Source organism: Aspergillus caelatus (genome assembly GCF_009193585.1).
Source record: "Aspergillus caelatus strain CBS 763.97 unplaced genomic scaffold BDV27scaffold_26, whole genome shotgun sequence".
Lineage (NCBI taxonomy): Eukaryota > Fungi > Ascomycota > Eurotiomycetes > Eurotiales > Aspergillaceae > Aspergillus > Aspergillus caelatus.
In genome coordinates, this window is record NW_022475289.1 from 134,278 (window position 1) to 152,714 (window position 18,437).

At 47.1% G+C, this 18,437-nt stretch overlaps 11 protein-coding genes across 11 annotated transcripts; 3 read left to right on the plus strand and 8 right to left on the minus strand.

Moving 5' to 3' along the window:
* The first annotated feature begins 250 nt into the window (after window positions 1-250).
* On the plus strand, window positions 251-1,696 carry BDV27DRAFT_122839 (uncharacterized protein). The gene is made up of 2 exons (XM_032065722.1): window positions 251-811; window positions 872-1,696. Exons 1-2 carry the CDS (start codon window positions 488-490, stop codon window positions 1,538-1,540), a joined length of 993 nt encoding a protein of 330 aa, XP_031931218.1. The 5' UTR covers window positions 251-487; the 3' UTR covers window positions 1,541-1,696.
* A 987-nt stretch (window positions 1,697-2,683) lies between these two features.
* On the plus strand, window positions 2,684-3,358 carry BDV27DRAFT_142237 (nuclear transport factor 2 family protein; the record flags this gene model as incomplete). Its single annotated transcript, XM_032069926.1, has 5 exons — window positions 2,684-2,708; window positions 2,790-2,860; window positions 2,937-3,008; window positions 3,077-3,175; window positions 3,236-3,358. 5 exons carry the CDS (start codon window positions 2,684-2,686, stop codon window positions 3,356-3,358), a joined length of 390 nt encoding a protein of 129 aa, XP_031931219.1.
* Window positions 3,359-3,561: 203 nt separating this feature from the next.
* On the minus strand, window positions 3,562-4,885 carry BDV27DRAFT_122840 (NAD(P)-dependent alcohol dehydrogenase). Its single transcript, XM_032065723.1, has 2 exons — window positions 4,729-4,885; window positions 3,562-4,625 (listed from the first exon to the last, which is right to left on the minus strand). Exons 1-2 carry the CDS (start codon window positions 4,867-4,869, stop codon window positions 3,684-3,686), a joined length of 1,083 nt encoding a protein of 360 aa, XP_031931220.1. The 5' UTR covers window positions 4,870-4,885; the 3' UTR covers window positions 3,562-3,683.
* Window positions 4,886-5,407: 522 nt separating this feature from the next.
* BDV27DRAFT_122841 (uncharacterized protein) lies at window positions 5,408-6,467 on the minus strand. Its single transcript, XM_032065724.1, has one exon. It carries the CDS (start codon window positions 6,428-6,430, stop codon window positions 5,519-5,521), a length of 912 nt encoding a protein of 303 aa, XP_031931221.1. The 5' UTR covers window positions 6,431-6,467; the 3' UTR covers window positions 5,408-5,518.
* A 1,622-nt stretch (window positions 6,468-8,089) lies between these two features.
* Window positions 8,090-9,173, minus strand: BDV27DRAFT_168503 (uncharacterized protein; the record flags this gene model as incomplete). The annotated part of the gene is made up of 5 exons (XM_032074787.1): window positions 8,959-9,173; window positions 8,809-8,885; window positions 8,675-8,758; window positions 8,551-8,619; window positions 8,090-8,490 (listed from the first exon to the last, which is right to left on the minus strand). Exons 1-5 carry the CDS (start codon window positions 9,156-9,158, stop codon window positions 8,090-8,092), a joined length of 831 nt encoding a protein of 276 aa, XP_031931222.1. The 5' UTR covers window positions 9,159-9,173.
* A 480-nt stretch (window positions 9,174-9,653) lies between these two features.
* On the minus strand, window positions 9,654-10,236 carry BDV27DRAFT_122843 (uncharacterized protein). The gene has a single exon (XM_032065725.1). The coding sequence runs from the start codon at window positions 10,103-10,105 to the stop codon at window positions 9,689-9,691; it is 417 nt and encodes a 138-aa protein (XP_031931223.1). The 5' UTR covers window positions 10,106-10,236; the 3' UTR covers window positions 9,654-9,688.
* A 7-nt stretch (window positions 10,237-10,243) lies between these two features.
* On the minus strand, window positions 10,244-11,260 carry BDV27DRAFT_122844 (uncharacterized protein; the record flags this gene model as incomplete). Its single annotated transcript, XM_032065726.1, has 1 exon — window positions 10,244-11,260. A coding segment is annotated over exon 1 (646 nt), but the record flags the coding sequence as incomplete, so codon positions are not given.
* Window positions 11,261-12,110: 850 nt separating this feature from the next.
* Window positions 12,111-13,521, minus strand: BDV27DRAFT_122845 (FPP/GGPP synthase family protein; the record flags this gene model as incomplete). Its single annotated transcript, XM_032065727.1, has 5 exons — window positions 13,270-13,521; window positions 13,066-13,220; window positions 12,838-13,001; window positions 12,538-12,785; window positions 12,111-12,485 (listed from the first exon to the last, which is right to left on the minus strand). Coding segments are annotated over exons 1-5 (1,091 nt in total), but the record flags the coding sequence as incomplete, so codon positions are not given.
* A 443-nt stretch (window positions 13,522-13,964) lies between these two features.
* BDV27DRAFT_142242 (kinase-like domain-containing protein) lies at window positions 13,965-15,182 on the minus strand (the record flags this gene model as incomplete). Its single annotated transcript, XM_032069927.1, has 3 exons — window positions 13,965-14,124; window positions 14,218-14,720; window positions 14,751-15,182. The coding sequence occupies 3 exons, from the start codon at window positions 15,180-15,182 to the stop codon at window positions 13,965-13,967; spliced, it is 1,095 nt and encodes a 364-aa protein (XP_031931226.1).
* Window positions 15,183-15,501: 319 nt separating this feature from the next.
* BDV27DRAFT_122846 (uncharacterized protein) lies at window positions 15,502-16,657 on the minus strand. Its single transcript, XM_032065728.1, has one exon. The coding sequence runs from the start codon at window positions 16,451-16,453 to the stop codon at window positions 15,845-15,847; it is 609 nt and encodes a 202-aa protein (XP_031931227.1). The 5' UTR covers window positions 16,454-16,657; the 3' UTR covers window positions 15,502-15,844.
* Window positions 16,658-17,196: 539 nt separating this feature from the next.
* On the plus strand, window positions 17,197-17,668 carry BDV27DRAFT_53665 (uncharacterized protein). The gene has a single exon (XM_032076881.1). It carries the CDS (start codon window positions 17,291-17,293, stop codon window positions 17,552-17,554), a length of 264 nt encoding a protein of 87 aa, XP_031931228.1. The 5' UTR covers window positions 17,197-17,290; the 3' UTR covers window positions 17,555-17,668.
* The last annotated feature ends 769 nt before the right edge of the window (window positions 17,669-18,437 follow it).

Consider the following 18,437-nt stretch of genomic DNA (forward strand, 5'->3'; position numbering starts at 1 on the left):
GGAGTCTGATTATTAATCTAATCCTTGTTCAATGATCCCTGCTCATATTCCTTTGCAACTAACCATTTTCGTTGCAATCGGGAATGTAACCCTACTTCCGTGGCCGACGTGTATCCTTACTTTTCTCTTAGCTGAGACAGGGTTCCTGGTATCCACCCGTTAATCTTCTCCTTCCAGAGGAGATAATGCATATATGTACCGCATGGAGCGCGGGTCGCCTCCTGGGCGGCTTGGTTGCCCATTCTAGGTATGGAAGAGCTTGCATATGAGGAATCCGGCAGCACAATGGTGTGATTTGGTTTTGGAATGTGCCGCGAGGAATTCTACAGTCAATGTAACTATAAAATTTCTGGAAGATGTTATACGCCAAGCACTCTACACAAGGCCCCGGCATGAAAGATCTATATAAACCCCTGAAGGTTGCAAAAGCTTTACACCAAGAACAGATACCGACATCTTTACGAGGCTGCTTTTTATTATCTTCAATATGTTGCAAGAAGCACTGTCTCCCGTGGCCAAGTTGCAGACAATTGACTTTGTCAAACTGGCCTATAGGGATGCGGAGGAAGTCTCTCGAATGGTGCAGATTGCGACCGACGATGGATTCTTCTACTTGGATCTGAGAGGATGGAAAGATGGTCAGCTTATCAGCTCCTTGAATGCGTGCAACGGTATCGTTGAGGAATGGTTCAAGAAGCCCAACGAAGAGAAAGCAAAGACGGTGACTCTCTCTGATGCCCATGGGTACAAGCCCATCGGACAGCAATCTGGAGTCAAAGAAGGCCAGAGGGATGGCTATGAGTCACTCCGTGTACGTATATGTATGACTTAGTTGAATTATACTCCCACTGACATATGCCTGTACCTCTAGCTCTCACGCGATGCCCAGCTCTCGCGCGATCCGCTTCCAGAAGTGGTCAGACAAAGTCTCCTGACATTCGATGACTTGCACTTCGGCGCACATCTTGTGACGAAGACAATTCTCTCCGCATTGGCAGATGCGACACCGAATGATGGGAAGATCCAAAGTTTCCTCAACACCCATCTCGATGACAAGCAGTCGCGATCGGCTCTGTATTTCTTGCACCACCCACCGAAACCTCCAGGATCTCAGGGCCTGGGTCAGAACATTCATACAGACGCAGGCACATTGACTTTGCTGTTCACACAACAGCCGGGGCTGCAGGTGCTGTCGCCGACAACGGGCGAGTGGGAATGGGTACATACACGCGAAGGCCACGGCGTTGTCAATGTTGGGGACACTTTACGGTTCCTGTCAGGCGAGCGATTCCGATCAGCATTGCACCGTGTTTTACCGCTCACTGATGAGGATGGTGCCCAACCTTATGATCGGTACTCGACAGCGTACTTTTTACGAGCTGCAGACGACGCTATATTCGTTGGAAATGACGGGAAGAACACGACGGCGGATGAATGGTTCCTACGCAAATTTCACAGTTTCACGCAGGATCGGTCAGTACAGCGGTTGGACTCGGTCGCCTTTGGTGGTATGGAGAAGACTTTAGGAGTGAAGGTCTGAGCATTTGAAAAGACAGAGCAGGGCCAGCGGAATATCGCATGGTTGGATGACTTTTATACACCAGAGAGGCATTTACTCGTAGCATTTAGTGTCTAGATCTCCCCAGTATATGCTCTTAACGAGGCTAGAATTTCACTATTATAGCTTCACCGGCGATATTATCAACCATAAGCCAAATCACAACTAGATTGTTTAAAATTCAACTGCGGTTGCGCAAAGCTTTCCCCTCAACACTGTTAATAGTACCCTCGATTAATTGACTAATTCTCCACTTGGCAGTTGTTAGGGATAGATACATCCTTAGCCGTAATTCTAGGTTACGAGTCACTTAACCATTTAACCTAGCTTGGTCTATCGCAGGATTAGTATGATACCGTAATTGTGTGGTCACCTGTGATTATGGTAGCGTAGGGCTGAATCATATCAATGTCATCTTCTTTCTTCGTTGGATTTTTTTTTATGACAATATTGAGGCTAGAAGTGCTCTGGAGTACTTGCTATACCCAGGGCTTCGTCGAAAGACCTCTGCAACCAGCTCGCTCTCTTGGTTATATATGACTTACCACAATCGTGAGTTAGTCAACGATAATACACTAGTAATCATAAACAATACGATAATGCAAGTAACTATATCGCTTCTCGTCTCATTCTTTTTGGACAGAGTGTAACAGAGGAAAACTATCTTGTTTACACCGCTACTTGGTGTATCCACTCAGACGTGAAGATGCCTGATCTCGTTCACTCGAACTGAGGGAGGGACAAATACCTAAAGATCTCGCTAGTCTGGACACAGAAGGATCTTCAAATCGATCGACCCACCGAAGAAAGTCTCCCAGGTTATTTAAAGCTAAATGCTAATATGGGCCAATGATATTGGCGCTGGGAATTAGTCTTTACAGAATCCTTCTGCAACTTCATGCATTGCCAACTCACTTTGAGAGAATTACTTGAGGAGGGGTATGCCACTGCTCTGATTTAAGGGGTTTGTATGTCCTCCCAGATGGCCATGCAACATCTTTCCATACTCAACCCCCTATTGAATTGGTGTCTATCTCTTGTACGTTTTGCCAATTTCGACTGCTACTAGCCCAGTTATAGACCAACCTGGCGTTGCTAACATGGCCTCCCTAGTGAGTTGCAGCAATGACGGATTATCAATCAATTGCCTGTATATACCCCTTAGTTCTTCTCTTCCAATCACTATCACGTCCCTCTGTTTACTTGGTCAGTGATTGCTAACTCCGCCTAGCTACCTTCGTTCAACACTACTATGTCACATTCGACAATTCAATTGCCAGACCTGGCCTGGCGAGTTTATATGTATATTCCAATTCAAGAAACACACTGCCAATAGCTGCAGTACAAGCAGCCATATAGAAAACTGACGGTCTAACAGCGTGAGGAGTCCATCTTAGTCTGGGAGAATCAGCAACACAAAGGTGCAGAAAATATCATAACAGCCTTGAATGTGAGTATTATGTTCCCAATGAAATGTATAAAAAGTTATCCCTGTCTTATTCATCACTCTGTGTGTAGAGACCCGAGTTCAAGAATGTGAAAACCGTGATCACTACCGCAGACGCTACACCAGCTCCTGAGTCGGGTGTGCTTGTGGCTGTTACGGGACGCCTTTGCGTAAGTCGCCCCTCTTGCTAATCCAGATTATAACTAATGCCTGGTCTTTGAAAACAATAGGTCGACGATAATTATGACAAGCCAATTGTGTTTGCATCGACCTTCCTCTTGCAACTTAACCCTGGACAGCCTGGCGGATACTTTATTTACAGTCAAACCTTTAGAGTGATCGTTGATATTTGAGCTGCGCGTCGATTCCGCCAGTGACATGCACAACGAGGAAGATTAATGGCACTTTTACATAAAGGTTATCATGTGTAATGAAGGGCTTCCCTAGTTTTCTCTCACACCATACGTTCTCTCGATAATATAGTCCCTAGTTCCCGAATGGAGGGCTCTACAGGTTCTAGTGAAAATTAAGTCGTATTTTCTATTACGATCATGATCAGGTTCGTCACGACAGGTTCAGGTACCGTGGTGGTGTTCACCACGTACAACAGTAATGTAAACACCAGCCTCCCTCCGTTGAGGCAATACAAACACCAAGACAGGTCTTATTACATCACTTCTAGGTCTTTGGCCCTTCAATCAAGGTCTTAGTACCTTCACCACGCTTAGCCGTTTCCCAGGCGTCAGTAGCACGCCCAAACGGGAAGATCTTGGTCACCAACCCCGCCAGCTGTATCCTCCCTGAACCCACAAGATGAATTCCCAGATCAAAGTCTCCAGCCCCATATCGGAAACAACCTTTAGCTACTATCTCCCTCTCGCACATCTCCGATATTGGGAATTCAATCTTGCGTTTTCCCATCCCGGCCTGCACATAAGTCCCTCCCATCCGTAAAGAAAACACACCTGTCTGTACAGAGGCCTCTGCCCCAGATGCATCGATAACAATATCCGCCCCTTCACCAAACCCTTGTGTCTGTATCAAACGTTGGGCATTCTCCTCCGGACTAAGCGACAGATCAGGCATAGCAGTCCGTCCAACAGACCCAATAAACTCCCTCGCAAACCGAAGTCTATTTTCCAAGACATCCACCGAAACAACCACCGAAGCCCCAAACTCCCTCGCAACGGCAGCACAGAATAATCCAACAGTCCCTGCCCCAAAGACAATCACCCGGTTTCCCAACTTGATATCCGCTAGTCTAACCGCATGGATAGCTACCGCTAAAGGCTCCATAAGGACGGCATCAGACAGACTTATACTATCCGGGATCTTGTAGCAGAAATCCGCAGGTAACTTGAAATACTTCGTAAGAGTACCATGAGTGTACGGTGGATCAGCCGCAAACTTCATCTCAGGACAGAGGTTATAACGACCAATTTTGCAGCGCGCACACCGACGACACGGGTATCCGGGTTCGATTGCGACTCTGTCGCCCGGAACGAGCGTAATGACTCCCGAGCCTACTTTGTGGATTATTCCTGATGCTTCGTGGCCCATAGTCAAGGGCTGGGTTTCGGAGACGTAAGTGCGGATGCCGCCATGGAGCCAAAAGTGGACCTTATGTGGGGTTAGTGAATATTCTCCTCGACTACTATACATATACCAATTCCCGGTATTTCATAGTATAAATGATACTGGAACGGAGAGGTAAACAACTCACATCACTCCCACAAACACCCGTATAAGCAACCTGAACAATAACATCATGTGGATTATCAAGAACGGGCATCGGGCGATCTTCAAATCGGGCATCTAAGGGCCCGTAGAGAAGGCATGATGGATTCCCGGAGTCTGTACTCATTATGGATACTCTTAGCCACTGGGTAGTGAGTACAGAATACCTCAGTTACTGGTCCTTATCCAGTTCTCTGAGTGTCAGATGCAACCCTCTTAAAAGAGAACCTACTAGGCTATGATCCACTCGACCCCACCTGAAAGCTTCCTTGGTGGACTGTCGATCGGTTGACTGTCGCCCGAAGGTTCGACCTGCCCTGGCCAGTCGGGTGTTATGTCTCGTATTTCAACGAGGGGTAAGAGGAGATGTCATGTTTCCGTAGGTTTATTAGAGCCCCGTCCGCAATATAATTGGGAACATTTTTGGAGCATCGGAGGGCAGTGAACCGATATGTTGAACAACCACCAGGAATTAACGGAAAGAGAGAAAGAGAGGGCGAGAAGGGAAACGGCTTTCGTCGCCTTTGCAAGTCAAGATTTAATAATTTTTTCTATGCTAAAAGGGGTTAACATTAGGGTCACCTAATGAGATGCGGTATAGGACAGTGAGGTAGGCAAGAGCACCTTGCGGTGCTCACAAATCAGATAATATTGCGGCAATAGAAGACCATAATATTTCAACATTTTTATTCAATTAAGGAAGAAATGGTGTTTTCTTCGGAGAGAGAGTACTGATTCTAATATATTGTGCGCAAGCCAAGGTAATGCAATTACCATCAGAATACAATCTGCCCCCCATCGACAACGATATCAGCACCATTAATATATGTACTGGCGGTGCTTGCCAGTAATACAATGGCACCAGTCAACTCAGATGGATTGCCCATTCTTCCACTGGGGTTACGTTCGGCCCAAATCCGGCGGTGTTCGGCAATGCCATCGCCAGCATTGAGAATCGTATCCATATACCCAGGGCTAACACTGTTCGTCCTGATGCCGTACCGAGCCCACTCCGCCGCAAGGCAACTCTTTAGCATAAGAATCGCCGCTTTACTGACATTGTATGCAGCCTGTGGTTGTGGGAAATTCACACGATGGCCGGAGATAGATGCCACAAAGGTAATAGAGCCGCCCGTTCCTTGAGCCACCATCCGCTTGGCGGCAGCCTGTGCGCAGATAAAAGAGCCTGTGGTGTTGATGTCCATAATCTTTCGCCACTGAGGAATGGGCATCTCCAATGAGTCGATGCATCCGACAACACCAACGAAACATAGCAGCGCATCTACTGATCCCAGCACTTTGGTGGTCTCCTCAAACGCGGATTCCACGGCGACCTCATCGGTGACGTCGACCTTCAGCGTAGCAATTTTGGCTTTGGGAAATTTGACTCGCAGACCTTCGATCTCTTTCTGGGAAATCGTCGGGTCCATGTCCATGATCATCAGACCGTTTAAGCCGTGCTCGAGAAGCGCATTACACGACTGCAGTCCCAAAGTACCGGCACCGCCGGTAACAACTGCATTTCCTTGCACCGTAAATCTCTTCTGCGCCGCTGTTGTGGGATCACTCTCGGTATTTGTTGCAGGTGGTGGGGTCATAGATGAAGAGCTGCCGTCGCTCAATACCATACTGGGAACCGCTCTTTTAGTGAGCTCATCGCGGTTCGATATATCCTTGGGGGCGGTCATTGCGTGAGTGGGATGGATGAGGGTGTGCGCGTCTTCAGTTACAACAAGGAAGGAGGAAGATATGTAGATTTATGTATAACCGCTGTCAGATATACCTTTATGTCATTAAATAGATTTATGTCGGTCGGATTTACGCCGTTACGGGGATACATGCGTTGCCCCACCATTCTAGACCACGGTAGTGCATGCGGACGATTGTCCTCCGGGTAGATTTGTCTTTGTCGGTAGACAGTGAGCCGATGCTCTATCCGCTAGTAAAACTACCCCGTCAGGCGCAGAGCCAGTCATTATAACCTACGGGTTTATTCTTTCAAAGGACCCCCGGCCATGAATTGCCATATCATCGGTTCATGCACGGATTATATCTTTATTATAATGACTATTCTTCCTGCGAGATCCGCCGCTTCAAGTCTCGAAGAACATATCCCACGGCCGTTCCCTATACTGACTGGCTTCTAATACTTCTTTACTTTATACCACCGTTCAGATAGTACATCTTTGTTAAATAGTGGTAAAAGAGCCCACAGTAAGTTGCACTTAACATTTGATGAGTTCATGGTATCCAGATGTTAGCTGTACAGATGTATTCTTGATTTGGGTGAAGAAGGACTTAAGGAAGGATTTCCGCTCTCTGTATCGGAGCGTATTTGGAGTCATTAAATTAAAAAAGAAAAAAGAAACAAAAGTAAGGATAACCAGGCACCATATAAGGAAATGGTAATCTTGGAATTCATGGGCAGTATCTGTTGGAACCTGCTAATTCATCATTCCTTCGGAGTCCTCGATAATCGTGCTGCAATTGCGTTAAGACAAACCCCACTCTAGGTGTTCGTTCTCAACCCCGATCCTCCAGTTTACATATATAGCGATCTGCAGCATGGACATGGCTGATAAATGGACTTTCCTTACTGGGAAAGGTAGTGCCAAAAAGGGAATGTATTATTCAATGTTGTTGAATCATGCGCCTCATACTGCCTTCTTCGTATCATGAGTTTCGGAAAACCTTTCCGGTGGTGTTCTTGGCGATTGACAAGACTCAAGCCCTCAGCTGATAGGATGATTCTCATGTCTAATGATGATCACGGCAAAATACTTGTCAATATGATGTTGGACACATTGCAGTGCATAATCTTCCTATCTCTCCATACTTAGCCTTAGTATATAGTTTCGGAGCCCTAATCGATCGGCAGGCCCACCTAGACCGGGCGGTGCAGGTCTAATACCATGGCTGTATCTCATTGACTGAGCCCCTCCTGGCCTCATTATTAGATGCATTCATTACTAGTCATGAGAGTACCTGATTTGATATTGAAAGGTGGGATCCTCGAGGGATCTTTCAGTTTGCTCCGAGAAATGAGAGAGAGGAGTCAATCGTCACAGATATCGTGCCTATCCTCCAAGCAGCCTTATCAATTGAAGAAATTGTTTCGGCCTCGCTCCCCCATCTGAACCCTTTAATGACACTTTTCACTCAGCTTGGGGCCGGAAACCTGTCATGAAACTTTGGGCGAGATAGTATCTTGATACAGACTGCACAGCGAAAGGGGAGAGGGAGAGGTGCACTTCTCTATTACGTTTGGCTGCACATTACCTTATACAATGAATTTGAACTATTTCATTTAACATCACTACCTATTCTACGTAACACCCCACCAGTAATCATGGAAGCACATACCCACCATCAATCAACACATCACTTCCAGTCATATACGTCGACGCATCACTAGCCAGATATAGATACAGGCCCTTAATTTCCTTCACGTGACCCTGCCTTCCAAGCACGGCCATTCGGTATGCCTCATTTACAGCAAGCGGACTTGCACCCATTTTCGTATCAAAGAAACCCGGGGAGACAATGTTCACCCTAGCAAAGTCTCGCCATTCGCGAGCAAGTGATTTACCAAATTGGGTGACAAAGGCCTTGGATCCATTGTAGACGGGTTGATCGGTTGGCACGTTTACAATGTGTGCGCTCATACTCGATGTGATAATCAAGTTCCCTGAGCCTTGACGCTGGAATACTTCGCCTGCGTATTTTGCACAGGAGACTACTCCGTCCACTGAATGTTCACTCAGTATACAGTTGGTGGAACATTAGGGGGGGGGGGAGGAATGTATACCGTTGACAGACATCTGCTTCCTGTATTCATCCAGTGTTTGTTCCAGGATTGGTTTCGAAATAGCCATTCCTATTTATCATCAGTATCGAATAATCTCCACCCAGCGTCTACCAGCATAACTCACCAGCATTAGCAACAAAAACATCTATCCTCTCAAAGTCCCTCACGACATCCCCTACGGCCTTCTGCACCTCCTCAGGATTCGATACTGCACATCTATCTTAGCAACAAACCACGCAAGAAAGATAAGCAACTTACTATCAACCTTATAGGCAACGGTCTTAACTCCATGATCCCTGGCCAACTCCTCACCCCTCTTAACAGCAGCATCATTTCTACCCAACAATCAGCAACCAAATCATAACTCTCACCCCCAACTCCAGAGCAGAGAATCTAGAAAGAACTCACGAATTATACCACAAAGCAACATTAGCCCCAGCCTCAGCCATAGCCTCAGAAACAGCAAGTCCAATACCATCTGCCGCGCCCGTAACAACCACAACCTTGCCGTTCAACTTGAATTGCTCCAGGACATTGGCCGGGGTATTCGGGAACGGCCGCGGGAAGCCGTCCCGGGTCTGCGTGCATTCGGATACGGTCATGGACATTTTGGCGAATATTAGTACGTTACTTCGGTGTTGGGAGTTATGGACCTGGGTGATTTATGGACATTTATGGTGATTTTTGAAGCCTGGATTGGGATCCCCGCATTTGGGGGACCTCGGGGCGCTGTGGGCCGATGTTTGGTGGTGGGTGGCATTTAACCGATATGGTATTTAACCGTAGGTTGAGTGTGGATCCTTTTACTTGAGGGATTGGTTTGGTCGATCCGATTGTGGGGTTTGGAGGGGAATGTGCTAGGTTTCGGATATAGAGGTCTATCTACTACCAAGGTGTTAAACTATCCTAACAAGGTCTTTGACATGGGCGTTGATATAAAAACAAACGACAGGCAATTTGTGATTCCTTTGTTGGATAAAATAGATACAACTAGATCAATCAGTCATTCAATAGATACCCACCTCCGTGTGCAAAAGGTTATGGTGACAGTAGTATCCTGATACCATAAATAGGTTGACCGCATACAGTGTTCAGTGTGAGGGTTATGGCATGAGCAGACATGGGTTGTGTAGAATATTCATTCGAGGACAATGGTCTTAAACCGTCGCTCTGATTCTGCCCATGGCCTAAGACATATTCGACCTATCCCAACACGTCTGCCCACATTAGAGTGCTCATCTCTTTTGATGAGCATGACATCCAACAGAAAATATAACCCCCCCTGGTTTGACAATACCTGTCGCATATGCTCTGGAAGATCACTCTTGTCATCCCGATAACGTAAATAGTCCTCATATTCTGGATCGTCCCCGCCTCTACCGCTCAAAAACGGGAACGGATGACTGATCGCCACGGATATCGCGATGAATTCACCCACGTACCTAGTAGATTTCTGGACCTCATACTGCGGGATATCAACATATCCGGAAAGGCTCCCGTTCATGGAGTGGATGCAATGGCTTCCTGATGAATAATCTAGGTTAGGCTGGACCATAAAATGTGCAGTCTGACCATGGACAAGTATACGAGCGCCCAGGGACGCTGTTCTGATATCCACAGGAGAAAAGATATCCTCTTGGCGATATTGACCAAAGACATCGTCCCAGTAGGCGGCATAATCGGGCCACCTTGAGAATAGTTGCTCGCAGGCCTGGGTGTCGAGACATGCGTCTAGATGGATGTTGCTCCGCAGACAACCTGTGAACAATGCGCTAGCTATTAGGCGCATGCGGTAAAGTGACATGGAATACCACATTTTCGGCCATTGCTGCTCCTGGCGCGGTCTACAGAAAGTGATTGCTGTTCCTAAGCCACGTGGTGGAAGAGCCCATATGGCAAGTCCGGCAGCTCTGTCATCATCAGGAGGAGATACTGGGCCACAGTGGGAAGCCCAAGACCACGATGGAAAGCCATGCCTCTTACTCGTGGGTGCTGAAGTAACCTTGTTTGGAGCCCAAAGGACTGCATCGTCAATCTCTTGAAAGGGTAACCCATAGTATGTGTAATCCCCGTAAATAGACCGCAGGACTGCAGTAAAGGCCCTTAGAATATCCGACGGGAACGTCAAGTCTCTAGTTGTGTATTGTGCTAATGCCGACCAGTATTCACCCGGGCGCGGCAGCTTGAAGGCTTCGTCGCGCGTATTATATTCGGATTTCGACAAAAGCCAACCATATTTGTCGCGAAAGCTACAGTGAACACCGTAGCTGGTGAAGAGGATTAGCCTTGAGGAGAACATAGCTTCTTGAAATGTCCAACCCCTGGTATACCATTTACTCTGCGTAATGCAGAAATCAGGACCTGGTGGCAGTGTCGTGATATTGGTGTTGCCAATTGTGATACACTTGAAGTTCCAAGAGCGGGCCTTGGTAACTCCAGGTAAACCATAACTGGAGTCCTCACCTGCAAGTGCAACTATAGTATATGCAGCGCATTCATAGATATGGCTCATCTGGTTGATTTGGCGCAACTGGTCGACAGGGTCGCTTTGGTTGATACAAAGCTGATCCACCCACAAATACTTGAAGCCAAGTTCATAGCATGCAACGAGGGCGTCTCTGATTGTTCGCGGCAGGCTATGCCGATTAAAAGAATTCGAACACGTTATATTAACTGTCGTCACGCTCCCAAACACATAGCTTAGCGCAATGTATTCACAGTCCGCGGGTGCTTCAACAATATGGTCTTGGTGGACGTTAATGAGTTTTAGTCCAGCCGGTCGCTCTGACGCAGGACTAAAGCCCCGGAGTTAATATAGATGTGGGGTTCAACAAAGAGCGAACTTTACCCCAAGCCACGTATGGAGCCGAACTAGGAATTGTATCAGTCGTCCTGACCCGGTCTTTTGATCTCTGTAAGTAATGTCCTCCTGGTCGAGGGAGTTCTGGCCACAATGCAAACCATGTCTTAAACGAACCGTGCTTAACTATAATACTATCGTGTTGAGAACGGGGGGTAATATAAATCCAACAGTCGTACAATGTGCGCGCATCCTGCCGTATGGCACTGAGATAGGGGACAGCATTGTTATAAATAAATCGACAAAGATGACATTTAGTCTTCACTCCATCATAGTCGATTGCATGTTTGAGAATCCGGCCGATTATCAGGGGAGGTAACCTGTCTGGCAAGTTGATGGCCACATAGTTGACCAGATGCGGGAGGCGCAAATGCTGACAACGTGGACATAGCTGCTTATACACATCGCTCTCTGACGGGCAGCAATAGGCATCATGGCACTTTGTATGGAACACTTCCCTAAGCTCAGAGTTAGGTAAACCCACGGCCTCTTTGCAAAACCCGCAATCCATCGCTGTCAACTCTGAGACAGCCGGCTTGTTTTATGAGGTAGGTTCCAAGCCTCTTCCACCCCTTCAGCCTTGCGGTACTGACTGAGGCTACGCATTAGTTTCTTGGCATTCATATGAGTTGGCAACGTCTGGTTGCCCCTCTTTGGTCGCTCAAATAACAACATAAAATAGAATGGCTGAGTCAGCAAAGCTATCATCAGTTAAAATAATGATTACCTAGCTAGGTACTTTTCCGCCGCTCTGCCGCAGCTTTAATACCTTGCAAAGAGCTTTGAATCCCATATTTGCACCCATAGCTTCTTCAACCTTCTCTACCATGTCCCATACAGAGTCAAAAAGACCATCTAGCACCGCCCGTGTATACTCCAAGCTGCCTATCTCCTCCATTTGCGCAATGATATACGACTTTTTCTGCTCGGACATTTCCCCCTCCTCCATAGGTGGTCGGTCGAAGATCATCTTGTGTACTGTACTGGAATTGGGACTATGCTCAAGCAGATGGATTAGAGGAAAGGAAAACTTCCCCTCGGAAAGATCATCGCAGAAACCCTTCTTGACAGTATACTACAAGCTCGTTAGCGCAATATCAAACTATCAAACTAAGCACAAGCCCTACCTCTTCAGAAGCTAGGTTTTGGTAATCATCCCTGATTTGGTAGTATCTCCCCAAGAGAGTAATCAAATGACGTAACTCCTCATTAGGCGAAGTACTTGCTTCAATCTCCATGATCCGAAGCATCAGACGGAAGAAACCCCCAGTCTTGTGGTCGATCATGACAAGGTATTCATGTACGCTGGGACACTTCTTATGGAATGTCCAGTTGAGATCAAGAGCTTGGCCTAAGGTGAGAGTTTGGAGCTCCTCTACAAGCAATTTTAATACAATGTCATCGATCGGACAAAGATGGCATCTTACCAGACAGGACTTTGGCACACTCTGGTCGGAGATGGGTCTGAACATCGGAGACAACCTTGGCAATTATATACGTAGTGCTGTTTATCGTTTGACTGAGACCGAATTTAACGTGTGCAGCGGGTGCCCCGCGTCGAAGTTGAGAACTGTCTTCAATATCATCTAGCCTGTCAGAGACGTTACATCAGTTAATCCTATACCTGTACACCTCGAGTTGTGGGACCATCGTACATTAAGGATGAATTCTGCAACATAGTCATAACGTCCGTAAGGACCGCCGCAGAATGATCGGAAATATTCAACCAAGGTTGCAAGCACTCGATAACCTTACCAACAGTGTTCTTGCCGGGGAGAGACCTGGTGTATTCGAAGGGCTCCATGCAGATCTTAACCGGATCAGCAGGATGAAGTCAGTACCTAATAGACAATACATACCTTTTCCGCGTCGGCTTTCTTGAACGGCGCAAGGATATCATATTTAATACCAGGCATTCTTGCCTTATTGCTAGCTGTGCTCTGCCCCTCATCTGTGTTTGGACTTTCATGGTTCGGTTGATCGTCTCTAGGGTGCCTGACTGGGGCCATGTTTTGGTCCAGCCCTAAAGCTTTGTCCATATTTTGTTGAGATATTTCGTAACTTAATTTTAATGCGAGAAAAGGCGCGGGTTCTACTTCCGTGCTTAAACCACCGAACTCTGATCACAATGAACTAAGAGGACACTTAGCGACTAGTCAAGATCCTGCAGAATTAAGGGCCCAAAGTGCCCCACTAGTACTTTAGGCACCGACGTCACATAACAACAACTTAGTAATTAGAGTGGTAAGTTAGCTCCATTCTTATCTTTATCGATAACGATAAGGATAACAGATAAATACGGCGGACGAAATCGAGGTTCCGAACAACGTAAAAGCCATACCCCTGGGGGTAATGTAGCTCCTTTCCAGTTCTGTACTGTCTATTTATATATATATATATTTAGTATTCTAGAACAACATCAAAAGCAACTTCTGCCTGTACGTGTGGCATCACCTGTATATGCGCCTTTGCACGGGATATTCTATAGTTTGCTTCCGGGCTTTCAATGTACGATGTTAAGGCTATCACCTAGATGAACGGTAGTAAATACATATTATTGTTGACTGCTGTGAAACCTTTCGTACTCGGGCAGAGCCCATTTCACCATCCATTCAGACTCAAGAACCTGCTGGGCAGATGGACGATTTTCCGGTTGAAAGGAAAGCATCGAGCGCAACATCGACAACAGAGCATTTTGTTCCTCTAACTCGAGACTCGGCATCTTCCCCGCTATGCGTGCTTGCTGCACGGTCTTTTCGAAGTGACCTTCCAATGGTCGATTTAGGTATTTGGATTGGTGGATTCACTCTCCATTCTTTTGCTGCCATTCGGTCGGTAACGGGCCAAGTAGCCCAATTTGCAGACAAGTCATATCATCTTCGTTTGTCATAATCCCTTCGAATAGTGTTTTCTGGGCAACAATATCCCAAATAGTGCATGCAAGTGACCAGATATCGGATGAGAAAGTAAGAGACTTTGTCGGTTCAAATCGAGCTTCTGAGGGACGGATTAGGAGAGGTGTATGAGACTCAAACTTTTCTTCTTTCGCTGGAGAGAATGCTTCACCAAAGTCTGAAAGTAGAATCCTTGATTCTGGAAGAGTTACGTTTTCACTTGATTCTCCAAGCCAGATAGGTACTACACCATATTCTGGTACCCCTGTCGGCAGCTTTTGGCCATCTAACCGACTGACTGACTCCAATTCCGGCTCACCGTATTCCTTATATGTTTGTTCAGTAGACATTTCAGTAAACTCACGAGATGATGGAAAAAGAAGATTTCCTCGGTGTACGTCGCCATGGACAAACCCCTGTCAGTGGATATATCGAACTGCAATCACAAGCTGTGCTGCTATGGCCCGTGCTACCTCAAGTTGAAACAGGCTAATCCATGATTCCTTCGCATCGGAGACACTCATCCTTGCTGGGCTAGTTACCAGACAGACGTGATCACCATTAGGCCCTTGGATATTGAACTTATCCAAGATAGAAGGAATGATAGCTCTGCCTATGTTTGATGACTGTTTAGGGTTTGATAGCTTTGCCAGTATATCAATCTCGAACCGGTTAGGGCTTGCCCTGCAGATTTTGACTGCTACATTTGTATTAAATATCTCGTCGCGAGCAAGCCAGATAGTTGAATATGTACCATGACCGAGCTTATGGACTACCCGATAGCGATTATGGAAATAATCTCCAATTTTTACTGGATGATACCCTCCAGGCTCATAATATTGATGGTGTTGATATATCGGTTCGTCTATCAACACCATCAATAATAAACACCCAATACTCGATTCAGTGCCTTTCAATTAACACTGGATCAATTTCCAATAATGCCTTACTTAACGTCCGCATACTTCCAGTTAGGGTTACATCCCATACTCTCGGCTCCACCCGAATGGGGTCATCCAAAACAAGGGCGTGAGGTAAGATTAACCTTCATGAGAACACTAATTGCTTGAACATGGTTGTGAAAGGAAAATATGCGTCTTTTGTTATTTTAACCTGGAAACCAAGGGTTTGGAAAGTAACGGCAGTTTCTGAACATTCTATCCATATGTTCTGGGTATTTCCTCCTTGATCTAGAGATTTGGTATATGAATATGTATTTATGTCAGCTATTTGATGGCAACACAATCAAACGAATGACTTCTATTTCTAAACTAAAACACAGAACAAACAGATGAGTACCCGACTCTATCGCACAGAAAAGCAAAAACTTTGTACGCCAGCATACCCACCCTTCAAAAAACAGCAATATATTAAACAAACCAGTAGTGGTCGCGACAAACAAGGACAGAAATAATTGGTGATTGTGTCAGCCTCCGATCTTGATCAAGCGGTGCATGAGACTGCAGGATCCACTTTACTTCCGTGTGGAAAGGCATGACAATTGTTTTCTTATGGCGGAACTCCCGATCTCCGGGAAGATTTAGGCAGAGGCAGACGGAGTGGCGGAGGAGGAAGGAGTAGCGGAAGAAGAAGGCGAAGCGGAAGAAGAGCTGCTGGAGCCAAAGAACTTGCGCTTCTGAGCTGCGAAGGTGGTGGGAGTGACAGACGCAGAGCTCGAAGGGGTAGCGGAACTGGAGGGAGTGGCGGAGCTGGAAGGTGTGGCGACTTGGCGCTTCGCATAAGAAGAAGCAGGAGTGCTGCTAGGGGTGACAGAAGCCGAGCTAGAAGGAGTCGCAGAGCTGGAGGGAGTCGCGAACTGGCGTCTATGGAAGACCCATGGGGCTGCGACAGAGGAGCTGGATGGGGTTGCAGAGCTGGACGCAATGCCAGAGCTGGAGGGCGTGGCAAATTGACGTCTGTGGAATACCCATGGGGTAGAGATGGAGGCCGAGCTAGACGGAGTTGCAGAGCTAGAAGGGGTCTCTGAGCGCTTGCTGAGACCAGCGAAGGCGATGCTGGACGAGCTGGGGGAAGCGCTCGGGGTGACAGAAACAGAAATCGAGCTGGACGGAGTAGAAGAAGCCCCGAATGGGGGCAAGGCAGCAGCGCAGCCAATAAGGCCGGCAATGGCGAGACCAGTGAACTTCATATTGAGGGTTGTTAGATAGCGGCGAGCTTTGTTTGTTTTGGATAGTAGTATACGTTGATAGTAGTCCGAGAGAAAAATTGGAAACTGTCTGTGGAATGAGATGGCCCTTTATAATGGCTTGGGATCAAGTGTGAAGGTCGCTTCCTGGCGGCTACGGTGAGATCCCTCCGCTTCAGCCGCTATGTTTTTTTTTTTTTTTTTTTTGTCTCTCTACGGTTTTACTGCTAGATAAGGTAATAACACATGGGGATCCTATCGTCGGGAACCGGGCTATGGCCGACGTCGGTAGGAGGTTGGTGGCTTTGCTTGTCCTACGCTGACGAATGACGGAAGACCTTTCGGACCTGCAGTAGCCAGGGACCTGGACTTTGCCCTGGTGCTATCAACCTCGAGCCATGGTGCAACGATGACATCCAAGGGTCCGACATCCAAGGTTTGGCGGGAACGTGTCTGGCCGTGCTGATCGTCGATGTGGGACCGACCAGCACCAAACTATCACGTTTATTGTACAGCTTCGGGTTGCGGTGGCAATGGACCCACTGCGCCTGACCACAGGGCTCAGTGCAAAAGCCACAAGCATTGGCGTGATATGTTTATTACGACGTCCCTCCAGCCTCGTTCTTTGTTGGTGGCAAGCTCTCTGAGCCATAGAATGAATTCAGGGTCTGTTTCTGGTCATCCTTCGACCCCTCGACGTGGTCGATGATACAGAAGCTGTCTTAAACAAGCGCGCTCACATGAAGATCAGTGCCGATCTTGTGGGGCATGATTAAAACGGTGATAATCTCTATCCAATGAAGACACCATGGCTCAGACGGTGATGGGAATCGCCTCGATATGCGACCGCTACCTTGTGGCTGTTGGTATTGTTCTCAACCACTCAGCATCGGATATTTCGACCACCACCGATCACTACCGCGTGGTTGTTTAGAACCGAGGATCAACCTGTTGTTCTTGCCGTACATTGGAGGATATCTCACCCTGTATCCGGGCAGAGCCTTAATAGGTGACCTATCATGTGCATTGATGGCTTATAATCCCAAGGATCGGGCGCGAACGCTTGTGGTCGGCTTCAAGAGGAAAGTCGGTCCGGATAGATAAACAGTGGCTGAATTGGCCGAATCCCAATCAATGTTGGGCGGCTGCCGCTCAGCCATTTCCATGTGTAGTAGGGATCGGTCATGCCGAGAAAAAGATCTTTTTTCTTTTTTTTCTTTTTTTCTTTGGTGAATCACACTGCATGACCCAGGAATGTGCATTGATCAGGATGTCGAAAATCATAAGCCCATTGGAAGTTGGGGTCACTGAGGCGCTGGGTAAATCACGACATCATCCAGTGTCTGGACGTGCTTCAAACGAACACACCCGCATGTTGTAATCCTCCATAAGCTGATGTTGCCCATGGGGGCTGGGGATGAATATGGTGGGCCATGATCGCAAAGTGTGTTGGATCAGGAAATGGAGAGCGAACATCAGGTGGACTGATATCATGCCTGAGGTCATTGTTGATGCCTTGGTACATTCAGGCATCGAGAGCAAGTCCTGCCGCCAAAATATCCTCCCGCCGCACATTTTCTACATGCTTTACCAGACGAACCAGACCCCGACCGAGTGGATAACTCTGGAACGGTCCCACCAAAGACACGGGAACATGCTGGAGGTGTATGCCGTGCACTTGGATTCACTGCAACATCGCTCAATGCGCCATTTACAGTCACATTGTGAACTAGCGAAAACCACCCGTCGCAAAATTAGGGCAATGTCCGGTTAGCCTTTTTTCTTTTCTTTTCTTTTTCCTTTACTTGCTGCGTTTTCTTCGACTAGTCTTTAGTTTCTGTTTAGCTGCCGATGATTATTCCATCTCTGGAATGGCCGAATTTTTGAAATTTCTCGGCGAGCCGAGATCGGCATAACCGGCGGAATCATATACTGGGACACACCATGTTTGTCCAGTGAACCGCGGGATGAAGTCTCGTACTACAGG